This window comes from Carlito syrichta, unplaced genomic scaffold (genome assembly GCF_000164805.1).
Source record: "Carlito syrichta isolate Samal-C Ts95f unplaced genomic scaffold, Tarsius_syrichta-2.0.1 Scaffold311878, whole genome shotgun sequence".
In the NCBI taxonomy this organism is placed as follows: domain Eukaryota; kingdom Metazoa; phylum Chordata; class Mammalia; order Primates; family Tarsiidae; genus Carlito; species Carlito syrichta.
Window position 1 is genome coordinate 377,576 of NW_007255974.1, and position 21,426 is coordinate 399,001.

At 37.7% G+C, this 21,426-nt stretch overlaps 1 protein-coding gene across 1 annotated transcript in view; it reads left to right on the forward strand.

Moving 5' to 3' along the window:
• The window catches only part of LOC103271759 (C2 calcium-dependent domain-containing protein 6-like), a 68,371-nt gene that overhangs the window by 35,044 nt on the left and 11,901 nt on the right, over positions 1-21,426 (forward strand). Inside the window, 3 exon segments of the mRNA XM_021718167.1 lie at positions 1,296-1,375; positions 10,990-11,133; positions 17,684-17,789. Of these exon segments, the coding sequence (XP_021573842.1) occupies positions 1,296-1,375; positions 10,990-11,133; positions 17,684-17,789 (330 nt within the window).

The window sequence follows — 21,426 nt, forward strand, 5'->3', positions numbered from 1 at the left end:
GAATCAGGTGATCCTTCTGCTTCAGCCTTCCAGGTAGCTGGAACCACAAGTATGCACCACCACACCTGGCTAATTTTTTTTTGATTTGTTGTAGAGGCGAGGTCTCATCATGTTGCACAGGCTGGTCCTGAACCCCTGAGCTCAGGCAGTTCTCTCACCTCCACCTCCCAAAGTGCTGGGATTACAGGCCTGAGCCACTGCATCCAGCTATTATAATGATTTTAATACATTTTGAATCAGAAGTAATATATAGTAATGTCCACAAGGGACAAGCTTTTATTTTTTTTCTTCTCTGTTTTGATTTTTTTTTTCTTTTTTCTCTGCCTGTTTTTTTTTTATTTCTTGTCATGAGTTGGGTCTTTGGGGACCTTTAATAGTTACTCCTTTTTGTAACAGTCATAGCTTATGGGCACCAACTTCAGAGCAGGTCTTGTGTCCTAACATAAATATAATATGTAATAGGAGATACATCCTTTTCAGATGAAACTGGGCAAGTATTGTTTTATGTAAGGTAGAATCTACTGAAAACAAGGAACAAAGGCATTTTATGGAAAATAACGGTATATGTAATAAAAGCAGGTGTCCCCAACCCTTGGGCTGCAGACCAGTACTGGTCCGTGGACTGTTAGGAACCGGGCACACAGCAGGAGGTGAGTGCCAGGTGAGCAGCAAGTGAGCAGAGCCCTGCTTCCTGTCAGATCAGCGGTGGCATTAGATTCTCATAGGAGCAAAAACCCTCTTGTGAACTGCACATGTAAGGAATCTAGGTTGCGTGCTCTTTATCTAATGCCCGATGACCCCTCATGCCCCCATCTGTGGAAAAATTGTCTTCTACAAAACCGGTCCCTGATGCCAAAAGGTTGGGGACCAGTGATAAAAGTTTAAAACAAAACTTGATTTTATGTCCATGAACTTTTCAGTGGTATCACCCCCTCCCTACCTATCATGTGACTGTAAAGAGCACTGCGTTGGGGGCAGATAAAGCTACATTCACATCTTGACTCCTGTCTATTGTGTAACTTTGAACAAATTACTGATCTTCAGTATCATCTGTAAATAGGCACAGTTATCCACCACATAGGTTTATTGAGAGAATTAAGATTAAAGGTATAATAAAATGCTTGGCAAATATTTAGTATACAATAAGTGTTAGTTTTTTTCTTTCCCCTCCTCATTTATTTTTTCCTTATTTGTGTTACTTAAGACCTATTTCATGGTCCTGGGGAATTCGTAGTATTAGGGTGAATTGTATTTGTAACTAAACAGTGTTAAAATATACTTACTTTTTTTTTCAGTTGAAACCTCTTCAGAAAATTGTTGAGCCATCCATGTTTATGAATATTGCACCACCTCCAGAAAGAACAGATCCCATGACGTAAGTGTTTTAAGTCTCATTAAGATGGCCACATGTGGAATTTAAAAAATTTTTTGTCTGTTTGGTGGAGCATTTTGGTTATTTTAAGGAGTCCCCAGGACATGGCCAGTATGGGCTAGACTCCATGGTGAAAAGGGAAGTGAATTGTTTTGCTTAATGAGTGGGAGAAGTTTTGAATTTCTGGGTATGGTCTTGGAAAAAGGTCAGGAGATAAGAGAAAATAGAGGAGGAGTGCCAAGTTCATGACTGAAGAAAGGGAGGGAGAGACAGCCTAAAGGTCGTTTTGAGAAAAGAGGTGAGAGATTTCTAAGATCAGAGTGTCTGACGGTCGTTAATTCTCTCTCTGCCCTGCAGTGTGGTAATGTTCCCCTACAGCCACACCACTCCAGCTGTTTCTTCCAAATCATCAGTGAAAAATCTGGTCATCATTCTTGAAATTTCAACAATAAAAATAGATGAAAGAAAAATGAGCACCTGAGAAAGATGTTTAATCTATTGTATTATCCAAGAATAGGAAATGGAAAAAAGCTGGAATGGGATTGAATTGGGGTGCAAGATGGGAATTGTGCTCTGAAGGGCCAGTTTTCCAATAGTCTCAACAATGCTGGATATTATCATTAAAATACACTTTACCCATCTGATATTGGTGATTTGTTGTAAAGTTTAATTTTTTTCTTATGTTTATTTACTTTTTTCCTTTTCCATCCATTTATTAAATAAACATTTATTGAACATCTGCTGTATCCCCAAAGCATTGCAGATACAAAGACATGTGAGGCCTAGCCCCTACCCTTGAGTAGCTCATGTTTTAATGAAAAGGTAACATGTAAAAAATAACATTCATAATGATAAACAAATGGGATAAGAACCCTCCTAGAGCCAAAATTAAAAAACTGTAGGACAGCCAAGGAGCTTCCAATTTTTCTTGGAAGAGTTGGGAAGGAAAGTATTATCAATCAAAAGTCCACGAAAAAAGTGTTTGAAGTAAGACTTGAAAAAATGGCTGTAGTACATCTGGCTGGTTTTGGCAGGGTAAGGGGATGCATTTCCCAGAGAAGGTACATGTAAATGCAGGGGACTACAAGAGGCTATGTTGTGTTGGAAAGCAGGGAGTTGTCAGTTGTGGGTGACTAAGAGCACAAGAGCCAGGAGGAGAGCAGTGGGGAAGGAACTGGAGGAGCAGGAGGGGCAGCATATGGTGATGGAGATCCCAGGCTCTCGAGCCAGATAGCATGTGCTCTCAGCCTGGCTCTGCCATGTGCTAGCTATGTGACTGTGGGCAAGGTGCTTAGTTGCTTTGTGCTTTGTCTATTAAGTGGGATAAAAATAAAAACTACCCAATTGAGTTACTATGATGATTAAATAAGTTACATGTAAAGTACATACATCGTGGGAGCAAACAGCAAAATGCTTAATTCATTGTTAGCTACCTATGAAAGTAACACATAGTTTATCATTGCCATTATCATCATGGTAGGTTTATACTTTTCCGAGGTGAGTAAGTTGTACTCTTTTGGGTCCTCAGGAATATACTACACTTCAAAAGATCTATTTGAGTTTTCTAGTTAATACAGATAGAAATCTAGAGAACATGTGTAGGAATTTATATTAAGGGCATGGGACAATGGTGGTAGAAAAATAAAGTTGGATCAGGCTGAGTTTATTGATTCAGGCTCACTAAGCAGAGATTCTGCATTTGATGTTGTAGCTTGGGGAGTTAGAGAGGGTTCTAACAGCTTGTTTAGTGAGATGCCTGAAACATGAACCAAAAGGTGCCCTCCACATGAGCTAGTTAGAAATGCCAGATTAATGCAGAGGGGATCCAGAGGCTTATGGGAGTTATAATGTTAGAGTGAATATGCCATTTAATATCTACTCACCCATTTTAAATGACTGAGAAATGATTTTGGGAAAGATGCCCTGGCATCCATGAAGAACCCTGTGATTGCTCATTTCTATGGGCCAAGCTTTAGAGCAGGAACTACAGCCTGAATTGAGAAACTTGGATGCAGTGGGAGTAATTGGATCCCAGGGTGGCAGGAGCCAAGTGAAGACACTCAACTGCCAAAAGCAAGGTGGTGTGGTAACCACAATGGACGACAGGGTCAAAGCAGCAGTCAGAATAGTCCTACTAGTGCAGGCTTGTGGTGTTGACTAGTTGATGATGGTGTTCCTAGAAGTGAAAACATAGGAAGCCTACTCAACTCTAACTTGATCTGTAGAAACAGAAAAGTTCTAGATCAAGGGGACAAAAGTCTAACCTGAATCATATAAACAGAGAATCAGCTCCTCAGTCAGTTCCCAGACTTGAGCCACGTACAGACACAGAACTCCTTGAATAAAAGGGTGGTCTGGTCCCCTCAAGGAAGGACCCTCGTACACTTTTAAACATTTATACTGTTAGTCTTTCTCCCAGCCTTGCCCAAAGACACCCACAGCCTTTTATCACAGTAACTGCACTGGAGAAAAGGGAATGATCAGGGCTTTTAGGGACTCCTAAACCCTGGTTCTGAACTGATACTATTTCCAGAAGACCCTGAATGTCACTGTGGTTCATCAAGCAGAGTAGGGACTTATGGTGCTCAAGTGATCAAATGAGTTTTGGTTCAGGTCCATAATCATAGTTGGCCCCACGGGTTCCTGAACTCATCCTGTGGTTATTTCCCCATTTCTAGATGCATAATTGGGATAGACATACTCAGCAGCTGGCAGAATCCCCACATTTGTTCCCTGATCTGTGGAATTAAGAATATTATGGTGGGAAAGGCCAAGAGGAAGCCACTAAAACTCCCTTCATCTAGGAAAATCATAAGCCAAAAGCAATACTGCATGGAGGGGGTGCAGAGATAAGTGCCACCATTAAGGACTTGAAAAGAGCAAGGGTCACATGTCCCACCACATCACCATTTAACTCCTCTGCTTGACCTGTGAAGAAGAAAGGTAGATCTTTGAGAATGACAGTGGATTGTCGTGAGTTTGGCCAGGTGATAACTTAAAAATTGAAGCTGCTGTACCTGGTGTGGTTTCACGGCTTGAATAAATTAACACATCCCCTAGTATCTGGTATGTAGCTATAGATTGGGCAAATTCCTTTTCCCATACCTGTTAATAAAGACCATCAAAATCAGCTTGCTTTCAGCTGGCAAGGCAAGCAGTACACCTTCACTGACCTAATTTATAAGAGTATCAACTCTCCAGCCCTGTGTCATAATTTAGTTACCAGGATCCCGATTGCCTTTTCCTTCCACAAGATGTCACACTGCTCCATGACATTGGTGACATTGTGCTGATTGGACTGTGAGCAAGGAGTAGCAACTACTCTCAACTTATCGGTAAGGCATGTTTTGTGTCAGGGAGTAGGAAATAAATCTGACAAAAATTCAGGGGCCTTCCACCTCAGTGAACTTTCTAGGGGTGTGTGGTGGTGTTGGATATCCCTTCTATGGGGGAGAATTGTTGCATCTAGAGACACAACACCTGGGGAAGTAACTTCAGATGGGCCTCTTTGGATTTTGGAGGTAGCCTGTTCCTCATTTGGGTGTGTTATTCTGGCCCATTTACTGAGTGACTCAAAGGCTGCACATTTTGAGTGGGGCCCAGAACAAGAGAGGATTCTACAGCAAGTCCAGGCAGCCATGTGAGCTGTTCTGCCACTTGGGCCATGTGTTCCAACAGATCTCATGGTGCCTGAAGCATCAGTGCAGATGGAAATACTGTTTGGCACCGTTGGCAGTCCACTATAGGTGAGCTACAGTGCAGGCCCTTAGGATTTTGGAGTAGAGCCCTGATAACCGCCACGGATAACTCCTCAGCTTTTGAGAAATAGCTTCGGCCTGCTACTGGGCTTAGTAGAACTGAATATTTAACCATAGGCCACCAAGTTACCATGAGACCTTAGCTGCCCATTATGAACTGGGTGTTATCTGACCCACCAACCCATAAAATTGGGCATGCACAGAGTAATGCGTGCAGGAAAGGCAAATCTCACAAACTACTTCAGCCAAAACTGCCATCGGTGGACTTACAATCCATTATTCATTATCATGATGTTCCACATAGTGTTGCTTCTGACCAAGGAACTCACCTCATAGCCAGAGAAGTGCAGCAGTAGGGCCATGATCATGAAATTCATTGGTTTTACCATGTTCCCCACCATCCTGAAGCAGCTGGGCAGAACAGTAGAACAGCCTCTTGAAGACTCAGTTTTAGTACCAGCTATGTTGCACTTGCAGGGCTGGAGCAAGGTTTTCCAAAAGGTTGAATATGCTCTGAATCAGTGACTAATATATGATGCGTTTTCTCTTATAAGCAGGATTCAGGGATTTATAAGTCAAGGGGTGGAACTGGAAGTTACAGCATTCACTGTTGACCCTAGTGATCCACTAGCAACATTTTTGCTCCCTGTCCCTGCAACCTAATCTTCTACTAGGCTAGAGTTCTTAGTTCCAAATGGAAGAATACCTCTTCCAAGAGACACAACGATTCCACTGAACTGGAAGTTGTGACTGTCACCTTGTCACTTGGAGCTCCTCATGCCTCTGAATAAACAGGCCAAGAAAGGAATTACTGCACTAGTTGGGTAGTTGATCCCGACCACCAAGGGGAAATTGAACCATTACTCCACAGTGGAAGTGAGGAAGAATCTGTCTGGAATATAGGAGATTCTTTAAGGCATCTCTTAAAGGATCCTTAGCCGTGCTCTGTGACTAAAGTTTCAATAGAAAATGACAACAACCCAATCCAGGCAAGTTTATTCTTGGCCCAGATCCTTAAGGAATGAAGGTTTTCAACTCATCTTTGACAAAGCCTCCAACAACAACCATTGGGAGAGAGGAGAACCTATTAAGTAAATGGTGCTGGGAAAACTGGCTGATCACATGAGGAAATTTGAAACAGGACCCCTACCTATTACCATACACAAAAATTAACTCTAAATGGATCAAAGACTTAAACAAAAGACCTCAAGTTATAAGAATTTTAGAAAATGCAGGAGACACCTTTATGGAAATTGAAATTGGTAACCAATTCCTGATTACAACCCTAAGTATTCATACCATAAGAAATAAGATAGATAAGTGGGACTTCATGAAACTGACGAGCTTCTGTGAAGCCAGAGAAACCATCAAGAAAGCAGGGAGACAGCCCACAGAAGGGGAAAAAATATTTGCCAACTTTATATCTGACAAAGACCTAATATCTAGGATCTATAAAGAATTCAAATGCACCGAAAAGAAAAAAACAAACAGCCCATTAAAAAGTGGGCAAAAAACATGAATAGACACTTCTCAAAAGAAGATATACGGCCAGCCAACAGACACATGAAAAAGTGCTCAGCCTCACTCATCATCAGAGAAATGCAAATCAAAACCACATTGAGATACCACCTAACCCCATTAATAATGGCCATCATTAATAAAACAAACAACAACAGATGCTGGTGAGGATGCAGAAAAAAAGGAACGCTTCTACACTGCCGGTGGGAATGCAAACTAGCACAACCTCTTTGGAAGACAATGTGGCAATTTCTGAAAGAACTAGAAATTGACCTTCCATTTGACCCATAAATTCCCTATTGGGAATATACTCAGAGGAACTCAAATCATTCTACACAAAAGATACCTGCACACGTATGTTTGCTGCAGCTCTATTCACAATAGCAAAAACATGGAACCAACCATGTTGCCCATCGAAGCTAAACTGGATTAAAAAAATGTGGTACATATACACAATGGAATATTATGCAGCCATAAAGAAAGACAAACATATGGACTTCGCAGCAACTTGGATGGATTTAGACTCTATCATACTCAGTAATCTATCACAGAAACAAGGAACAGAGTACCACATGTTCTCACTCATAAGCGGACCTTGAACAATTATCATAATACTATAAGAAAGGGATTGGCAGTGGTTGAAAACTGCCAGGAAGGGAGGTTGGGATTGGCAGTTGATGAATACTGCTGGGGGTGGGGGAAAGAGTACAGCCCATCCACAAGGGTACCTGCATAATCACCGTTTGTATACCTAACCCTGAATTATACCCTATATCTTAAAAAAAAAGGTAGTGATTTAAAAGAAACTTAGAAAGATAAATAAAAATTCTTGGCCTAAAAAAAAGGAATGAAGGTTTGGGTCACCTGTCAAGTAAAGAACCATGACCAGCTGAGGTGATTATTGAAGGCAAAGGAAATACAGAATGGGTGATAGAAGGAGGTAATTATAAATGCAAGCTATGACCACATTGTCTTTTATAAATATAGACTGTAATTGTCATAAGTATTTTCTTCTTATTTTGTCACAAATATATGTGTGTGTACATGTATGTAAATATCTTTGTTTTCTTTCTTCTTTTATCCCCTTATCATATAGCATAAAATGTATTGACTTTTATCATAGTATTTAAGTATTGTTAACTTTACATCATAGTATTTAAGTTTTGGGATATCAAGGAGAAGAGTAAACATCACTCAAGAACTTTACCTTGTCTTCTGAGAAAGGAGTTAGTATGTTTTGGGTTGTATGCGGGTTAGTTGTAACATGTTAGATGGAACTATGACCTTGTTATTATCTTCATTTATGATTAAGTATGTTTCAGGAGATGAGTATAGGTGCCAAGTTGATAAGAGGTGGAATTGTGATGGTTAATTTTATGTGGCAACTTGACTGGCCATAAGGTGCCCAGATATTGATCACAAATCATTCTGGGAGAAGGATGTTTTTGGATGAGATTAACATTGAATTGGTAGACTGAGAAAAGCAGATTACTTTCCCTAATGTGAATCGGCTTCATCCAATCAGATGAATAGAGCAAAAAGACTTACCGTCCCTTGGTTAAGTGATAATTCCTTCTATGTGACTGCCTTTGAACTGGGACACCAGCTTTTTCCTGCCTTTGGGTTCTAACTTAAACATCAGCTCTTCTCGGATCTCCTACTTGACAGTCTTTGGTCTGGAACTACACTCTTGGCTCCTGGTTCTCAGGCCTGTGTACTCAGACTAGAATTATGCCATTGGCACTCCAGGGTCTCCAGATTGCTACTCATTGCTGATCTTGGGGTACAGGATATATATATGTGGCTTCCATAATCTCATGAACCAATTCCTTATAATAAATTTCTTTATACATATATACATCCTGTTGTTTCTGTTTCTATGGACAACCCTGACCAATACAATGAAAGAGAGGAAAAAATTACTTTCTGAAATGTTTAGAATATTTCATCATATTTCCTGCAATTGTGAAGTAACTGATTGTAGATGGAAGATGACAGAAAGAGGAAAGGAGAAAAGGATGTTGTCATATTTATGGACCACTAGGTATATATTTGGTGCTGTTATTTTCTGAACCAGGGAATACTGAGGAAAGAGCACATTTGGAGAATGGGAAAATGGTGGATTCTGTTTTGGACATGTTAAGTTGAAGGGGCTTACCACTATGCATAGTATGAAGTAATGTTTAAGATAGCGATTTACAGTTGAAGAGACTATGTTCAAATGTAAGCTTTGCCATTTACCAGCTATAAGATCTTGGGAGGAGTTGTTTAATCTCTTTAACCCTAGCTTTCGTTCTCATTTTATGGGCTTGCTGTGAAAAGTGAATGGCATTATCTACATAGCCATATGAGCATACTGCTGGGCACATAATATAGTCCAAGGAATTAACAGATTTTTTTAAACTTCCTTATTCACTTTATTTAGAGATGAGATATGTTTTAAAGAGATGCATATTGTTGCTCAGTTGACCAGGAGTGGATTTGTGATGACTAAATTTATGTGTCAACTTGGCTAGGCCAAGGGCCCAGATAGCTGTAAAATATTATTTCTGAGTGTGTCCATGAGGGCATTTCACCAAAATGTTAGCATTTGAATAGAGAAGACTTACCCTCACCAATGTGAGAGGGAATCATCTCATCTGTAGAGGGTTCAAACAGAACAGAACAACGAGGAAGGACAAAATATCTTCTTGAACTAGGACATACATATTCTCCTTTCTTTGGTCATGCGAGCTTGTGGTTCTGGGGCTTTTGGTCTTTAAAACTTATGCCAGCATTGCTCCACTTCTTGTTCTTAGACCACTGATCATGAACTTTGGAGTACACCATCTGCTCCCCTGCTTCTCAGTTCTTTGAACTCAGACTGAATATATTACCAGCTTTCCTTGTTCCAAGTTTGCAGACAGCATACTGTTGGACTTCTTGGTCTCCACAATTGTATGGGACTATTACTATAATAAATCTCCTATTATGGGGACTGACAATTAATTTTGCAAACTCATCCTAGAAAAAGTACTACATACCTCATTGCTGAATATCACTATGGTCACCCTTGAAGTATTCCCCTTGGGAAGCTATGAACCAATGCCAGTGCCTAGTCCACCTGTTAAAGCAATTCTGAAACTCTTTCTGGAATGGCCATCAGAGCTCTTGTCATATTACTCTTGATGTCCTGAATTCCATCAAAGGGTTTTCCTTTCAGTGTTTTCTTTATCATTGGGTAAAGAAAAAAGTCATTGGGCCAGATCAGGTGAGTAAGGAGGATGTTCCAATACAGTTATTTGTTTACTGGCTTAAAACTCCCTCATAGACAGTGCTGTGTGAGCTGGTGCATTGTCATGATGCAAGAACTCCTTCAGGACCACTTTTGTACACACTTTTCTCATGCCAAGGTTTTTAGTTAAGATTTTTCCTGTTTCTGTTTCTCTATCAATGCTTATTTGGTCTGCTTTGCTTCTCACAGTCAGTTGATAATTTTGACACCCAACTGGACAAATGTTTGCAATATTTTCTTCAGTTCTGCCTGTTACTGGCTCTCCTGACTTCTCTTCATCAGTGACACTTTCTCGCCCCTCAGAAAAACTTTTAATCTCTTCATACACTGCTGATTTCTCCATGGCATTATCCCCATAAACTTGGACTAACATGTCCCTAATTTCACTTCCACTCTTGCCAAGTGTAACAAGAGATTTAATGTTTGTTTGTTGCTCTAGGAATTAACAGATTTTAAAAATGAAGTACTAATACTCTGTGATGTATCACCAAAACAAAGAACTGGATACCACATGTTCTCACTCATAAGCCATCCCTGAACAATTATCACAATACTATAAGAAAGAGATTGGCAGTAGTGGGAAACTGCCAGGGGAGAGAATGGAGAGGGGAGGGGGAGGACACACTTCATCAGTAAGGGTACCTGATCTCAAACCAGGTGAAGTGGGGACCAAAGTGAGGCCCAAACTTAATGTACAATAACCATTTGTATACCTAACCCTGAATTGTACCCTACATCTTTAAAAATAAAATGAAATAAAAATGAAGTACTCAGGAGATAGAGCTTTGAGCCTGAAGGCTGGGAGAGAGGTTTAGGATCCAATACTCTGCTTCTCATTAGAACTTCAGGTCTTGCTCTCCTTTCCCATCCCTGCTGCCCGTGACCTTAGTACCAAGGCTAATCAAGAGAGCACTTCTGGCTTTTTTCTTTTTTCCTAGCTCTCTTCCCAGGTGGCTAACGGTAGATGGGTGAGCTGAAAATGTGAAAGAGAGAAGGATTCAAGAGCAATAGCTGCCACTGATTTAGAAATGGACACTGTATAATTTCAGTATTTAACTCTTTTGCAGAAATGTTATTTTGCCACAGACCGTAGAATATCCAGCATTCTTATCTCCAGACCTGAATGTTGCTGTTGGGGCTCCAACTGTGCAAACAACCGATCAGCCAACTGTAGTGCGACTTGAAAAACTTCAGCAACAGCCCCGGGAAAGGTAAAAACAAAAACAAAAACAAACTAATTTTCATCTTATATGTTTATATAATATTTTAATTTCTCTCTTTGAGACATGAGCAGCTTTCATTATAGTGCTATTTCATGGGGTTCAGAGATTTTTTTCCTGATTTTTGCTTATCAAATTTTGGGTTTTATTTTGTTTGTTTGTTTGTTTGTTTAGACAAGATGTCACTCTGTCACCCAGGCAGAAGTGCAGTGGCCTGATCTTGGCTCCTGGGCTCAGGCAATCTTTCTGCTTCAGCCTCCTGAGCAGCTGGAACTACCGGCATGTACCACTATGCCCAGTTAATTTTCTTGTTTTTTTGCAGAGAAGAAGTCTCACTATGTTGCCCAGGCTGGTTTGAATTCCTGAGCTCAAACAATCCTCCCTTCTCAGCTCCCAAAGTGCTAGGATTACAGGAGTGAGCCACTACACCCAGCTAAATTTAGGGTTGTTGTTTTAAAGTCAGAGTTATGGCAAGAAAAAAGGTGAAAATTCATTTATAAGGGAGACAGCATGACACCTGCTCTGTCTCCTCATTTAACAGTATATTCCATAGGTCTCTTATGCTTTTTTCTGTGTTTCTCATTCTTTTTTCTCTATGCTTCAGTCTAGATATTTTCTTTTGACTTATATTCTAGTTCACTGGTTCTTTATCTTTGGTTCTGATCTGCCATTAAACCAATTTAATTCTTAATTTCAGTGATTTTCTTTCCGAATTATGGAATTTCCCTTCATTTTTATAGTTTCCACTTCTCTGGTAAAATCTACAGCCTTGTGTTTTAATTCTTTGAATCTATCTATCATTGTCTTAGTCTGCTCAGACTGCTATAAGAAATACTGTAGACTGGATGGCTTAAACAGTAAACAGCTATTTCTCACAGTTCTGAAGGTTGCAAAATCGAAGATCAAGGCACTGGGTGATTTGGTTCCTGCTGAGGACTGTCTCCCCAGTTTGCAAAAGGCCCTGTTTTTGCTATATCCTCACATGATAGAGGGAGATAATCTCTCTAATGTCTCTTACCATAAGGGCACTAATCACATTCAGAGGGCTCTACCTTCATGATCCAGTTGCCTCCCAAAGCTCCCATCGCCAAATATTATCACACAGGGGACTAGGGCTTCAATATATGAATTTTGGAGTGCACAAATATTTAGTCCATAGCACTCATTGCTGTTTTAAAATCTAAGTCTGATCACTCTATTTTCTGGATCTGCTGTAAATCCCTTTCTATTATTGATTTCTTTCTCTTGGTTTTCAATCAAATCTCATATGCCTAGTTGTTTTGATTGAGTGTTAGACTTTGTATTTGAAAATGTATAGAACTAATTAGGATTTTATTCAAAGAGAAATAGGAAGCCATTTGAAGTCTTTTATACTATCTTTTGAATATATTATTTGATACCAACATAATAATCTATAATGTTAATGTAAATTATATATAGCTTAATATAATGTCAACAACCAATACCTAACCTAACCCAGAACCTAAAACATTATGGACAATTTGTATCTACTTATGAGTTTCTCTCCTATCTCATCTTCCAGCCTATTTCCCAGAAGTTGACTACTTCTATACATTTTGTTTTTATTTTTTACCTGTGGAAAACTGCTTTTAAAAAATCATATATGGGGCAACCACCTTGAGTCCCCTTCTGTGGGAGCTTTTCTGTTCTCTCAATAAATCCTGCTTTCCAAAAAAAAAAAAAAAAAATCATATATGTAGGATGCTTAAGAATACATTGCTTGATTTTGCTTACATCATATACAGTTATGTTTCTAAGATTCATCCATGCTGTTTCACAGTCTTTTATTTTTTGAATAAACTGTAATTTAATTTTTGTTTGTTAAAATGATCATTAGGTATATTAGCTTTTTATTGCTGCATAACAGATTATCACAAACTTAGTTGTTTAAAACAATATTAATTTGTTTTCTCACAGTAGGTCAAAGTCTGGGCAGAGTGTGATTAGGTTTTCTGCTCAAGGTTTCACAAGGCTAAAATCATGGTGTTGGCCAGCAGCATTCCCGTTTGGAGGTGTCTTCTTTCCTCTTTCAAGTACACTTAGGTTGGAAGAAATCTGTTTTTTGTGATTATAGGACCTATAGCCCCATTTTCTTGCTGGCTCTCAGCTTCTAGAGGTTACCTCACATCTTAACTACATGGTCCTATCATAGCACAGCAGTTTGCTTCAATGCCAGCAGGCAAATCTATGCTCATACTTGCATTTTCCTTCTTCAGAAATACCCTAATTTTTTTAAAAGATGAACTTGATTAGGTCATACCTATCCAAGGTAGTGTTATTTTTGATGAATTCAAAGTCAACTGATTTGAAATGCTACTTTGCATTGATGTTGTATCCCACAATTTTGCTAAATTCATTCATCAGTTCTAAAGATTTTGTTTTTGCTTTTTGGTAGAGTCTTTAGGTTTTTCTGTATGTAAGATCATGTTGTCTGAAAACAAGGACAGCTTGACTTCCTTTTTTTCCAATTTGAATGCCTTTTATTATTTTCTCTTGCCTAATTACTCTGGCTAGGGTTTCTAGTACTATGTTGAATAAAAGTAGTGAGAATGGTCATCCTTGTTTTGGTTCAGTTCTTAGAGGAGAAGCTTTCAACTTTTTACCAGTCAGTAAGATGCTAGCTGAGTGTTTGTCATATATAGACTTTATAATGCTGAGGTACTTACTTTTTATTATGAAAGGAGGTTGCATTTTATCAAAAGTTTTTTTTCAGCTGTTGAGATAATCATATGTTTTTGTCCTTCATTTTATTGATGTGATGATATATGATGTTTGTTGATCTACATATGTTGAACCATCCTTGTATTCTTGAATAAATCTTGCTTGATCTTGGTGTATTGCTGATGGTAATCATAGGTCAAGGCCAAATTGGGCAGATTTGTCAGTTGTGGCCCTAAGAAGCCCAATTAATGGAAGGATATAGGGTTAGGGTTGAGCATTAAAAATTGTTGAAATTCTCATGTGTGTGAGTACAACAGAAATCACGCTATTGTTAATATGCATCTGATTTCTCCAATGTGGTTATATAAAATTGCTTGAAGCATTGCTATATTTGCATCTGTTTGGCTGTATCATAATCTGATAAATAAAAATGATAAAATCACCACCCCTTCTCATCCAATAGAGAGTTGAAAATGAGTATAGTTATGAGAAATATAAGCCAATATTTTATAGATCAGTTAATGTTTGGGTCTGAATGTGTGTATCATATTGAAAATGCTACAATTGATCATGTATCAAAAAGTGCCACTGATACAAATATTATTGAGAAGTAATCTAGTTTGAAGCTAAATATTGATTTTAAGGCTTGAATACTCAGATTATTTCTTGGCCTGAGCAAATGAATATTAGACCTAGAATGAGGCTGATTATAAAAGCATATAATGTTAAAGTTTTTACATAGTGAGTATAAGAAATATCTTTATAAATGATAATAGTTATGATAATTGGTAGAATTAAGATAAGTGAAATTATGATAAAGGAAGAGAAGAAATTTGGTTTCCTAAGACCAATGAATTACTTCTATCCTTCAAAAGTTGAGAAAACCTTATTTTATATATGGGAACATGATTAGCAGTTTTTACATGCTTTCTTGGTTAAGTAGTTTTAAGCTTCTGTTTCAGTTCACAATCTAATATTTTACTTAAACTTTATTTATAGTATGTAGGTCCTGGAATACTTTTGCAATGAGGTAATAGGAATAGCAGAGATGTATAAATATTAAAGTATTTTCTTGTGTGCATGATGGCTAATGTTATTAATGTAACATATAGATTTTTCTCATTGTGATGTAATTAATATGTAGAGGAAATACAAGACAGTGATTAATATATTAAGTCCTATTAGTATAATGGTAAAATCTGATTATGAAAATGATGCTATAACAACTCCAATTAGGTTGATGGTTGTGGTAGGGCTAGACTGGTTAAGCAAGCTAATTCTCATCATGTTGCTATAAAAGGAAGTAATATCTGTAGTCCTTGAGCTAATAACATAGTTCAGTTTTTAATTCATTAACAATTTGAGTTTGCAAGGCAGACAAGTATGGATAATGTAAAACCATGGACAATTATTAGAGCTGTGGTTCCTGTGAAATTTCGTGTTTGACTGAGAATGGCTATAATCACTACTAGTCCTATGTGATTTATGGATGAATATGTGATACATGATTTTAAGTCTGTTTGGTGTAAACAAATAGAGCTTGTTATAATTATTCCTCACAGGGATATATGTGAAATGTATAAGCTATATGTTCTGTTAGTGCACTTAGAATTATAGTACTCTGTATTATATTATAGCCTCCTAATTTTAGTAATACAGCTGCAAGAACTATGGATCCAGCAACTGGAGCTTCTGCATGTACTTTGATAGTCAGAGATGGAGACCGTAAAGGGGTATTTTTTTTACTATAAATACATGCTAATCATAAGAGGCTGTTAGGTCAGGAACTTGGTAGTGTTTGAATTCAGTAACAGGTTATTACAAAGTTTAATGAGCCTGTGGAGTTTTGGATATAAATTAATGCTATGAGTTGAAGTAAAGAACCAATTAGTGTATAGAACAGGCACTAGAACCCATTCTGATTGGTTTCCTCATCAGGTAATAATAATTAGAGTTGGAATTAGTGTTGCTTCAAAGAATGTAAAATAGAATTCTGTCATGATTAAGAATATATGTAGAAAGATTAATATTAAAATACATGTTTTTTATGTATATGATTCTTTGGAGAAATGATGTTGACTTACTATATCTATTAGAAGAAATAATCAGTTTGTTAATGGTAAAAGGGGGCTGATAGTGACTAAGAGGAAAAAACTAATGAAAAGTTTAGACTGTTTTTGCTAAATTGGCTTCAGAGGAGTAGGCTGATGAAACTAATCAGTAGACTGTTCATAGTTGTGTTAATTCAAATTATAGAGTATTTAGAATATTATGTCATTGGCATAAGTATACTTGTGGGTACAGTAATTTTTAGCATTGAAGAAGATTTAAGTTTTTTATATAATCTAGACTGTATGTAGTGGATACCATTACTAGTAAAGGTAGGCTTATGGCAACCTCACAGGTTGCAAATACTAGTATAATATGAGTTGTTATGGTGAATAAGATAAAGCATATGCTTAAAATTGCAAGGCTTCCCAGGCTAAACAATGATTAGTGATAGTATTATGCTTTCTAAACATAGTAATGAAGATATTAGGCATGATCACATTATACTGATAGGCCTATTAAGGATTTGATATAAACTAGAATAATATTGAAATAAATTGAAGGCATATTGATACTTTTAGCATTTCATAATTTAATTAGTCAGAATTACTTGCTTTAATTTAAATGAACTATCATATAAAACTCACTCATTCTAGTCCTCTTTGGATTCATTAATAGGCTTAGGACTAAGGCTAGAATGGAGATTAAAATTGGTGCTATAGTATTAGTTTTAGTTTACTTCTTTGAGTTGCTTATGGTAGTAGGAGGGCAATTTCTAGTCAAAGATAAATTCTTTTTTCCCCTTGTTTTATTGTGGAAGGCATTGTATATATACTGAATAATTTATAAAATATATCTATGTAGTGTTATTGACTGAATGTTTGTGTCCCCCCTTTCCCACCAAATTTATATGTTAAAACACTAATCCCCAATGTGATGTTATCTGGAGGTGAGGCCTTTGGAAGATAATTAGAGTTAGATTAGGTCATGAGGGTGGGACTTTCATGATGAGATGAATGCCTAAATAAAAAGAGGAAGAGACAAAATCCATCTCTCTCCTCCATGTGAGAATATGAGAAGAAGGCCATCTGCAAACCAGGAGCACTACTCTCACCAGACACTGGATCTGCCAGCATCTTGAACTTGGACTTCCCGGTCTCCAGAACTGTGAGAAATAAATGTCTGCTATTTAAGTCTATAGTATTCTGTTACAGCAGCCCAAACTGACTAAGATGCATAGTTTAAATAGAGTGATATATATTGAATAATTTTCTGATCTTTGTTGTAATCATTCCCTTTCATTTGACTGTGTCCCTGTCATTGGTTTGTCTCTTTTGGAAATTTTTATAAATGGCTCATACTCTATTCATTCTTCTGTGTATTGTACCATATATATTCTTCTTTTTTTAATTTTAAAGATGTGGGATACAATTCAGGGTTAGGTACATAAGTGGTCATCATACAGGTAAAGTTTGGGCCTTCCTTTGTTCCCCACTTCTCCTGGTTCGAGATCAGGTAACCTTATTTTTGTTATGTGCCCTCACCCCTCCTCTGGCAGTGTCGCACTACGCCAATCCCTTTCATATGATATATTTTCAGGGTCTGCTTATGAGTGAGTGTGTGTGGTGCTCAGATCTTTGTTTCTATGATAGATCACTGAGTGTTATAGACTCTAAAACCATCCAAGTTGTTGTAAAGTCCATAATTTTGTCCTTTTTGACTGTGTAATATTCCCCCTATATAGTCTTCTGTCACTAGCTTTTATCATCCATCACTTGCTTTTATCATCCATAACTAATTTCTTTTTTAGGCTAGAAAAGATGAAAAAAGAATATAGAAATCTGAATACATGGATGGAAAAATCTGACTATTTAGAAAATATTCTTGCCCCAAAATTGAGGCATAAAGATTCTAAGGTAATTGACATATATAATTCTGAATATTATTTATGTATTTGTTGAGTTGGGTTCTCACTTACTATTTGTTTGTTTGTGTATTTATTTATTGAGTTGGTGTCTCACTGTGTTGCCCAGGCTGGAGTGCAGTGGCATGACCATAGCTTACCATAACCTCAACTTCTTGGGCTTAGGTGATTCTTCCACCTCTGCCTCTCAAGTAGCTGTGACTACAGGTATGTGCTACTATACCTGGCTAATTTAATTTTTTTTTAGAGATGAGGTCTTGCTATGTTGCCCAGGCTGGTTTTGAACTCCTGGGCTCAAGTGATTCTCCTGCCTCAGCCTCCCAAAGTGCTTGGATTAGAGGCATGAGCCACCATGCTTAGGCTTATTCTTTTTATTAAGAAAGATATTATGATAATCAAAAGTGATGATCAGATATTGGTTTTCTATTCATAATATATAATATATGATTCATAGTTCATGTACATTTTATTTTAATAATGTTCCATTCAATAAGTATTGATTGATATTTTATAAAATTTAATTACTAATGGCTTTATTAGGGTATAATTCAACTACCATACAATTGACTCACTTAAAATGTACAACTCTGTGATCTTTAGTATAATCATCAAGTTGTTCATCAATCACAACAGTCAATTTTAGAATATTTTATTACCCTCAAAAGCAACCCCACACCCTTTGTCCAACACCCTTCTAGTTTTTCCGCTCCCCTAAGCTAAAGATAGCAATTAGTAGTCTACTTTCTGTCTCCATAGATTTGCCTATTCTAGACATTTCATATACGAGGGGGACCCCCCCAAATCAGGAATTTATTTATAAAACATTGTGTATTCTTTAAAAACTTTTTTTATTTTGAAGATGTGGTTACAATTCAGGGGTTAGATATACAAATGTTCATTATGCATGGGCCCTTGTTAATGAGGTGTGCCCCACCCCTCCCCTGGCTGTTTCCCACTACTGCTAATCCCACCTACCCTCCAGGTGTATTTATTCTTATATGTTTAAACTTCAGTCACCTTGAAATTACTTTCCGTTTGATGCAATATACCTATTGAGATGTTTTCTCCCTGCTCAAATTATTTTTGTTTCACCTCTTCCACATGAGCAAAACATTTCCCTTTGAGGACTTTTTTCATGGGGGGGGGCGGAGATCAGGTAAATAGGGAGGGTAGGGCATGGGGTCATGATGCTTTTGGTCAAAAACTGCTGAACACTCAGTGTGGTGTGGGTAGGTGCACTCATAAATCACCCATCATGAAGTGGGCAAACATGCTGAAAGAATCTCAGATATATATATATTTATACCTGAAGCCAAACACAGCCTCTTACAACGCTAGCAGGTACACTGATGCTGATGGGTTCCTAGAACACTTACCTATCAGAGGAAGCCAGTACTTCCCGGGGCCTGCCCTCCAAAAGATAATTCCAGTTTTTTGTGGGTTCCTCCCCTTGTAAATGAACTATATGTTATCCTTTGTGATTTGCTTCTTTCACTTGCCATAATGTTTTCCAGGTTCATTTCTGTTGTAGCATGTATCGGTACTTCATTTTTTTATTCCCAAATAATATGTAATTATTTGGATATACCATATTTTATTTATGCATTTATCAGCTGATAGATATTTGGATTGTTTCTGCTTTTAAACTATTATGAATAGTGCTGCTATGAACATTCATGTGCAAGTTTGTATGTGAACATATGTTTTGAATTCTCTTGGGTATATACCTAGGATTGAAGCTGGATTATATGGTAATTCCCTGCTTAAATTCATGAGGAACTTCTAAACTGTTTTCCACAGCAGCTGCATCATCTTACATGCCAACCAGCAATGTATAAGAGTACCAAATCTTCACCAACATTTGTTATTTTTCATTTTTAAAAATTATTATAGCCATCCTAGTGGTTCTGAAGTGGTATCTCATTGTGGTTTTGATTGCGTTTCTCTAATAACTAATAATGTCAGCATCTTTTCATGTGTTTACTAGCCATTTTTATGTCTTCTTTTGACAAAATTTATTCAGATCCTTTACTGAATTTAAAATTGAGTTGTCTATTTATTGCTGAGTTCTAAGAGTTTTTTTTTTTAATCTGTACACTAGACCCTTACCAGATATATGAGTAAGGTTTAATACTTAGAAATACAATCTTATCTATACATTTTTACCTGGAAAGAAAGGATTCATAGCTTTCTCAGTGGACGGATAACACATTAATTAAGATCACAGCCCTAAAATGGTAGTTATAACATACTGATACTTTCATGTTTTTTAATGCTTCTGTGATAATTGGGCAGAGTTGTGCTGCTATAGGATAAATTGATTAGCATTTACTAATACAGAATTTTAGAGAAAATTTGGGGGACTCATCATTAAAGGGACTGTGGATTTAGGGTTCTTATTGAAAGATCAGTATTTTTTTGCTTTTATTCTTTTTAATTAGTTGCATTTTATTTTAGATTCAAGGGTACACCTGAAAAAATATATATATTTTTTGTAGGTTGGAGTCTCACTCGGTTGCCCAGGCTGGAGTGCAGTGGCACACTCACTGCCAACCTAGCATTGATCCGCTGGGCTCCGGGCATCCTTCTGCCTCAGCCTTCCAAGTAGCCGGGACTACAGGCACATGCTACCATGCCCGGCTAATTTAAAAAAAATTTTTTTTTAATTTTTAAAATTTATTGTAGAGATGAGATATTGCCAAGTTGCCAGGCTGGTCTCAAACCCACGGGCTCAGGCAATCCATTCGCCTCGGCCTTACAAAGTGCTGAGATTACAGGCTGAGCCACCGCGCCTGGCCTGAAAATGTTTTGCATAGGTATATTGTGTGATGGCAAGGTTTGGGCTTCTGATGAGCCTGCCCTTCCCTCCCAGTAGTGAGCATACTACCTGACAGATGGTTTTGCTCCACTTATTCCCCCTCCCTCTCTCCTCTGTTTAGTAGGTATCCCAGTGGGTGCCTGTGTGTGCCCAGTGTTTAGTTCCCACTAATGAGTGAGAATATGAAGTGTTCAGTTTTTTGTTTATGTGGTAATTTGCTTCGAATGATGGCCTCCGGCTGCTTCCATGTTACTGCAGATAACATGATCTCATTCTTTTTTATGGCTGCATAGTATTCCATGGTGTGTATGTACCATATTTTCTTTCTCCAGTCTACTGTTAATGGGCACCTGGGTTGGCTATTTTGAATAGTACTGTGATAAACATGAGCACAGGTGTCTTTTATATGATGATTTGTTTTCCTTTGGGTATATACCCAGTGGTGGGATTGTTGGGTTGGGTGGTAATTCTATTTTTTGTTCTTTGAGAACTCTCCAAACTGCTTTACACAGGGGTTGAACTAGTTTACGTTTTTACTAACAGCATGCAATCATTCCCTTTACTACGCAACCTTGCCAACATCTGTTGTTTTTCAGTTTTTTAATAATAGTCACTCTGACTAGTGTGAGATGATATCTCATTGTAGTTTTGATTTTCATTTCTCTGATGATTAGGGATGTTGAGCATTTTCTCATGTTTGTTGGCTGCTTGTATGTCGTCCTTTAAGAAGTTCCTGTTCGTGTCCATTGCCCATTTTTTTTTTTTGAGTTGGAATCTCACTCTGTCACCCAGACTGGAGTGCAGTGGCCGC